This window comes from Silurus aristotelis (genome assembly GCF_946808225.1).
Source record: "Silurus aristotelis genome assembly, chromosome: 6".
Lineage (NCBI taxonomy): Eukaryota > Metazoa > Chordata > Actinopteri > Siluriformes > Siluridae > Silurus > Silurus aristotelis.
Window position 1 is genome coordinate 17,162,521 of NC_139579.1, and position 8,196 is coordinate 17,170,716.

The 8,196-nt window shown below is 37.0% G+C and overlaps 1 protein-coding gene across 1 annotated transcript; it reads right to left on the reverse strand.

The window, feature by feature from the left end:
- Positions 1–1,641: 1,641 nt before the first annotated feature.
- Positions 1,642–7,368, reverse strand: LOC310727262 (ras-related protein Rab-10-like). Its single transcript, XM_083543521.1, has 6 exons — positions 6,746–7,368; positions 6,497–6,557; positions 6,248–6,386; positions 4,355–4,444; positions 4,095–4,196; positions 1,642–2,615 (listed from the first exon to the last, which is right to left on the reverse strand). Exons 1-6 carry the CDS (start codon positions 6,870–6,872, stop codon positions 2,532–2,534), a joined length of 603 nt encoding a protein of 200 aa, XP_083399647.1. The 5' UTR covers positions 6,873–7,368; the 3' UTR covers positions 1,642–2,531.
- Positions 7,369–8,196: the final 828 nt, after the last annotated feature.

Consider the following 8,196-nt stretch of genomic DNA (forward strand, 5'->3'; position numbering starts at 1 on the left):
AATGATAGGAACATTATAGCCATAATAAAATTATTGTACTTTGGATACTTAAGTACATTTGAAGGCATATAACTTTTGTACATTTACTGAAAGTTTAAAGGGACCATGTTTACTTTTACTGGAGTAATATTTTATATCTACTTTAAAAAAATATATATATTTATTCTATATTTTATATCTATTCTATTATCTATATCTTTATATATAAAATGTGTCAACCCCCGATAATTTGCGGTTCGGAACTCACGGCACTCACAACTAACAGCAATTTGCAGATTATCCTAAAATTCGCGGGAATCCGCAGCTCAGGAACGTTAGGAATAACATTTTAAACTATGTATTTACTAACAAATTTCATCGAATTTTTTAAACACATTATTGTACTAAAGTGACAATGCCCAGCTAAATTACCTGAGTTACCAAAGAGGCCGTGGGGGTTACAGTCTAAGACCATTTTGGACACACCACCAGTTTCCCCTGTATATATATTTTGCCTGTCGGCTGTCATTATGCCAACATCTTTTGAGTATAATACTAGGCAGCTATTACTGTCGATTTTCCTGTACACTACAGACTGCAACACTTCATTTCTTTTCCCCATGGTGCTCTATAAGGAATTTGATAATATAGTAGTATAATAATATAAAACGCATGTTTTTGTACTTTGCTGGAATAAGTTTGCATGAGGCAATCATAAACAAAAACAGGTATATTTTTGAAAAGTATGTTTATTGCACTATGAAACTACCATCCAAAACCCATTACTCCCTTTTTTTTTTAAGTATACACAATTCTGTGAGCAGAAAGTCTTCTAGTTCCAAGAAACATTTTATTTGTCATTCTGATCTATTATTACAGAATTAGTTATTTAAATGTAAACCAATGTCAGTTCTTAGCCTGAGCAAAAGGAGGACACTGGCCATTCACAATTTAGACCTTTATATATATATATATATATATATATATATATATATATATATATATATATATATATATATATATATATATATATATATATATATATATATATGAAATTACATACTTAGTAACCAAGTAGGATCCTGTGTTTGATGTCGGATGGCCAGTGTCCACCTTCACAACTAGTTTTCAAGTCATCTTGTCAATGAACTAGTGTACTTGCATCATATATCAGTAAAAAAAAAAAAAAAGTGCTAAATATACCAGTAAGAAGTTATAATAATAAAGCTGTTATTTTGATACAGAGAGAAAGCCAAGGTATACCGGTCAACACTTACTGAACAATAGTAATGCCTGTTTACGAGAATATTCAGAAGAAATTTAGAAAATTCCACCCAACTCAGTAAAGCTGACAAAAACCACTAACAACCCAAACAACTAACATTTTAAAATACCTTTACAGTTAGTACGTCATCAGTCACTGCTCCGAAATACGAAATGTATTCTGATATTCCCTTCACCATCAGCAAAAAAATAAAGGTCCTCTGCACCCCACTGCAATTGTGTAATGAAAATTATAATTAATGCAAAAAAGTACAGGGAAGTGACGCCTACTGACCCCAAAATCCTGAAAGGGGGACAAAAAAAAAATTAATTATATATATATATATATATATATATATATATAATTTTTTTTTTGTTCACACACACACACACACCAAAGAGCAGCCAAACATTGTATTAGGCATGGATCATTTCAAGAGCCTAAAATCTCACACATATAACCAGAATAGACCTTTGAATCTGGGACTCACTTGTTCAGCAGAATCCCTAAAGTGCGGAATCTCAGACGGATAAAACGACAGAGGGACTGAGCAGCATTTGTTCATTAAACAAGTGCGTACAATTAATTTGAACTTATCCTTAAGAAAAATGACTAACCATAGAACCAAACATAAATCTCATGAATTATTTCTATTGAATGCGATACCTTACGCTGACTTGTTCGACTTGCAATTTATTAATACGATAAAGAGCATGACAATCAGGCCAGTCTGTGCCTTTAAAGGCATTGCATGTGCGTTGTGCGTATTTAAACGCGACACTGTGGAATAACAGAGAACAGTTTTTTTCGACTTCGTTGCTGCAGGTGATAAGGCACAACCTCGGATGTTAGAAGGGGGGGAAATGTCACGTAAGACACTCATTCACAGTTCAGTAATCGAACGCTATCCAAAAAAAAAGAAAAAAGAATGTCCAATGAGCTACGCTGAACTCTTTTAAACGGCATTAAGGCACAGAGTTCACAATAACATGAATGTTAAATGTTACGTGTCCCTTTTTTTAATTTTCCAATGTGATTATTCGATTCGGTTTCCCTGTACACAGTGCTGCTGTCAGAGCATCACAAAAGTAACAAAGGTCCTGTTTGATCTAATACTGTTAACAGAAAATTAGGGGAAATTTAGGTTCTGTTTTCAGTTAAAAGTACAGTGAGAGATAAAGGTCTTGTCCAGCATGAGCGTTTAGGTTAAACATAGGTGTAAGAGATCAAACTTGTGCATTGTAAATGGGGTGAGGGTTTTTGAAAGCAAAGCAGGAGAGACTGCTGTTCAACTGCAACACCTGAGCCCTCCTGCAGAGCCACTTCTGTTGTTCATGTCAACGTTTTCATTGGTCGGCTCCTTTCCAGGGGTCTGAAAGAAAGATCAAAGCATAGTTTTGTTACTGTGGTAAAGCCACAATTTAAGACCTTATTATGCCGAGGTATAACATCAACTGGAATCTAATGACAATTTTGAAAAGAAACACGTTCATCGTGTGTGTTCACCCCATGTGTCTTTGGAAAAACGGCCAGACTATTATTGTACACACTTTTTAATAACATGCCTAGCACGCTATGTGGCCAAAGGTTTGTGGACACTCGACAATCACACCTACATGTGGGCCTCTAAAGTACAAAAGTTGAAAGCACATAATTGTATAGGATGCCTTTATATGCTGTACATTATAATTTCACTGGAACTAAAGAGCCCAAACATGCTCCAGCATGACATCGTCCCAGTGCGCAAAGCCAGGGCCATCAGACAAACTTTAACAGAGCTCTGCCCATTGAACACCCCAAGTCAAGTCAAGTCAAGATGACTCAGAGTACACAGTGAAATGAGATAACGTTCCTCCAGAACCCTGGTGCTACATCACACAACATAGAGCCACATAACAGAACACAGAGCTAAGGATTAAATTAAGTTGTCCTCGCCACATAAAGTGCAACCTGGTGCAAACAGTGCTAGACAAAGAAAGTGCAAACAAACAACACAAAACAGTGTGGCTGTGTAATTGTATACATGAACACAATGTTGTGCAAAAACAGCAATAGCAGCAATCAAGAAATGCAGAACAGCATGTGAACAGTATATTATGATTAATTAAATATGGGTGGTTTAGAAGACAAGGATATGTGTGAAGTGAAATGAGTATTGAGTGTGGGTTGAGTTCAGGTTGTAATAGTTCAGTAACATGGGGTTGAGTGTGTGTGTGTGTGTGTGTGTGTGTGTGTGTGTGTGTGTAAGAGAGTTTTGTACAGTTCAGTTCTGTGTGTTGAGGAGTCTGATGGCACCTGTATGATGATCTGGAACACTGGCAGGTGTCCTCAAATAGATACACTATATAAGCAAAAGTATTGGAACACCTGCCTTTTTCAGCCATATGTGCTCTTCCCCAAACTGTTACCAAAACATTTGAGGCACACAACTGCATAGGACGTCTATTAAAGCGGAAGCATTACATTTCCAAGCCTGTTCCAGCATGACAAGGCCCCCATGCACAATGCAATGTAAATGAAGATTTGGTTTACATGGGATAGAGAGGAGGATCTTGAGTTGACTCGTATACCTCAACCATATTGGAACACCTTTGATGAATTGAAGACTGACTGCACCCTGTGCCTCCTCATTAGTATCTGACTTTACTAAAACCCTTGCGGCTGAATGAGCACAAAAATGGGAACTAAATGTGGAATAGGATGTTAAAAAGCACATATGAATCTTATGCATCAACAAAATTTCCATAACCACCATATCACTGCGTAACTCACTAATGCTGTTGTGACTAAATTAGATTTAGAGATATATATATACATATAATTTTTACAGCCTATAGTTTCTTGGATTTACCTTTTGCAAAATGTCCTGAGCAAGCATCAGAAAAGCTTTTTCAATGTTGATGTTCGCTTTTGCACTCGTTTCAAAGAAGCGGATGTTGTGTTCGGAGGCAATCTGAAAACAAAATGAAAACGACGTGATTACGCAAGTCTGAACCGAATGCCACTCAAAACTCATATCGAGCCATTAAACCTGCATTCTATATTCATCTTTCAGCTGTTCTAGGTGTAGAAACTCAGGAAGAAAAAGGAAAAAGAGAGGAAGCGATTTACTTGTTCTCCTTTTGCTTTAGGGACCACACGCATGTCTTCCATATCACACTTGTTACCAAGCAGCATTCTTTCCACGTCCTCATTTGCGTGCTAGAAGAAAAAATAAGATACACATTAAAAGAAAATTTAAAATAAAAAACAGATGCCCTCTAGCATAGTTAGTCACCTCATGCTGTTTTACGTTGCACCTTGTTCCTGAAGGAACAGTGTTTCGTTTTACTGTGTACTGTACATGGCCCAATATACAGTGCCCTGATGTGCCTTCTGCTTCAGTGCTTCTGATATGCAATTATTTGGGGCTGAAACAATTCCTCAAGTAACACGAATAGTCCAAATACAAAAAAAAAATAAAATCATTGAGGCAAATTATTTGCCTTAAAGCTTCGTTTAGTCAAGTTAAATACACACGGACACCGCGTTTCCCCACGGAGCATTTTTACTGACGCACCACCCGCTAAACTCTGGAGCGCTTTGGACAGGAAACACAGAGGACGCTGCAGAATAAAACAAATAATTGAGGAACAGTGAGAGGGCGAGGAGAACATTGATATAAAAGCCTGTTTCCGTCACACAGAGTTTATCACAATTCCGAGTTTATTTCTCAAAATTCCGCCATTTTTTGCCAATCGGGCAGCGTCACTCCCTCTGTAGTGCCAGAATGCTTTACATATTAAAAGTGAAATGGGTTACAGTTAGAATCACATGGTATTAAACTAAGCCTCCGGATCCTGGAGAGAACTCTGTCTCACAATCAGCTCTGGAGGAGACGGAACAAGACAGATGAAGCAGAGGAGCCTCGTTCATGCAATTGAGAGAAAAAAAAGGTCAGAATTGCGAGGAAAAAAAGTCGGAATTAGGCAAAAATTTTAAAATGGTGGAAACTGGCTTCCATAAAATTCAGGCCAAAGAAAATGACAAAGTTTCCAAAGTTTGGAATGATTTGGAATGAAAAAACTCTGTACAGTGCTTTTTTTTATTTTATTTTTTTAAGAGTAATCTAAAATGTAATTTTATTTATATTTTCATTTTGATGTAATATGGCAATCAAATGCACTAAATGGGCTTTGTTTTCACTAATTGTATGCAATATTCTTGCATACAATTTTAGCAATAATTTTTTTTTTTCTAAAAAGGAAAACAAGTTACTTGTTCATTTAAGGAGACCTGTATTATTTTCTCTTGGATGTTTAGTATTGCGCTTTAATAAAGAAGAAACTAATTACACGATTACCCGATTAATCGTTGCAATATTCGGTAGAATACTCGATTAATAAAATAATCGATAGCTGCAGCACTACAATGATCTTCACAGTCTGGAAAATACTTCATGAAATGTAATATGTGAGCATGACTACAGTGACAAAGCCAGACAATAGGGGTTTGTCACCGGTCAAAAATAGGCGGTCACCTACGCAACAGCATCACCTAGTGGTGTGTAAATGTAACATCCACCCGGCTGTCAGCTGGGATAAAATGGTTCATTTCGGTCTCTCAATTAGGTGATTTTTCTATCGTGGCTATTGTGTTTTGTGTTTGTTTATAAGAAAGAAGCATGACAAAATATCAGGTGTGTACGTAGCATAACCTTATATTATTGATGTGTTATAAAAATAACATGGCTGATAATGCAATGCATAATGCAGAATGCATAGAAAGTCACTAGAGGAAGAACATCCTGAGGCATTCTGAGGTTTACGTAAACATCAATGACATTATTTGAAATGACAAAGCAGTCATTCTAAAGAAGACATTTTACAAGCGTTATGTCATTGCTTTAGGAATGTAATCAGCGTCATGATTCGCATACATTAAGCATGTGCACTGGTAATTCTCGCTGATCAACCTTCATGCCACACTACAATCCATAGAAGATTTTCTCAATAAATGCCGCACCTCCTCGATGTTTCGCAACCATTTGCTGATATTCTCGAAGCTTTTGGCGTTGGTAATGTCATAAACCAGCAGGATCCCCATGGCTCCTCTGTAGTAAGAGGTTGTGATGGTGTGAAAACGCTCCTGTCCAGCTGTATCCCTGAAATGGGAGAAAGTGACATTTACGTATGATTAAGATTTGATCAAAGAGAGTTTCGATGGTTTTTGTTTTGTTTTGTTGTTGACCTATCTCCTTTAAAGAAAACATACCATATTTGAAGTTTGATCCTCTTCCCATTTAGCTCAACAGTCTTGATTTTGAAATCTATTCCTGCAAAGTTAGATGTTATAAATGTTACTACACAAACCTGACAAGTGAGCTTTGATTTAAAAACAGTGCTTATAAACGATGGATAAAAAGAATTCTTTGCTTTGGGGTTCTTCAGATCAGACATTTAACAGACAGGTGACAGGTTCTGCATTAGGTTGTATGCTGCCTAAATATATATTGATCCTTACCGATTGTTGAGATAAACGTGGTGTTGAACGCGTCATCCGAAAAGCGAAACAACACACATGTCTTGCCAACTCCTGAATCTCCAATGAGCAGGAGCTTGAACAGTAAATCATAGGTCTTCTTGGCCATTTCACATGGAACTACAGAGCGGACACTCCTTCAGTGAGCTAATCCAAGTGGAAATCAAGCGGGCCACCTTTTCTGAGCCTCGAATCCAAATCAGTAACTTTACCAAGAGCAACTCATACTAACTAACTAACTTTACTGACAAATACACTTAGCGCGGTGTTCGCCTCCTAACTGTCAAAGTTACTTAGCTACACTAGCCGCTAGCTAGTCGCTTCCACAGGGTCACTTACTTAGCAAGACGGAAGGAACTCGCTAGTTAGCATACCTACTCGCCTTTAACAAAAGAGCACAGCGAGATTTTGTCGAACGGAAACACGACGAGCGTATTTTTTATGGGAAATCACTAAAACCAGCGATTTACACCGAAAACAGTTACGCCTTCACGGAACTCTATTCAACGCGGAAAAAAAAGACACAACTGCGCATGCGCAGACGCTATTCGCCAGCAGTGTCACTAAACCTGATCCGTGTTCTGCCCAATTCACACTGCGCATGTGCATTATAGCTGCACATGCGTATACAGTATCTGATTACAATTTAACAAGAAAAGGCGATTTGCATCGCGCATGCGCGTCTTCTTTTAAATGTTATTCATTTAAGGTACCTTTAGAACAAATAAAATGTGGGATTATGTTGCGATCCATCGTGAGTTAACTCACTACAACCATGCGATTAATCACGATTAAATATTTCAATCTATTGACAGCCCTATTAGGCTTTTCCAAAGTAAAGACTATTTTTTACTTAAGTGCATGTAAGGGCCCAATCTTCTTTACCTTAGGTAAAAAAGTGTAGTCAGTACTTTAAAATTTTACCAGAGTATTTCAAAACATGAGTATCTACTTCTAATTAAGGAAAGGATGTGTTTACTTTTGCCACCTCTGCTGTAGTTTAATTACGCTTTTGATAGCTCAGTCAGAAGCACACTCTAATAAAGGTGCGAAGTGTAATTGGAGTTTTGGAGTTTTTAACTCTTTCCTCTGACAATGGTATTCTAGACCAGGGGTGCAAAAACTTTGTACTACAAAGGGCCAAAATAAAACTTCATTGAGGGCCATGGGATTAATTTATGTTCCATTATGATGCAACATGACATTAAAATGATTGCAGCCACATGTTCTCTAATTTATGATTCTATGATATTTAAAATTAAATAAATAACTAGAAAAATGTACTTTGTAATCTGCTCAAATAATGCTGTTTTACTTTTAAAATTCTATTAAGTTCTAGTTCAGTGAAACTAATATTACAATGAGAAACAATCCAGTTAACTGTACAATAGAGTTCAATGCCAGATACAGCTATGCAGTGACCTCTAAAGAGA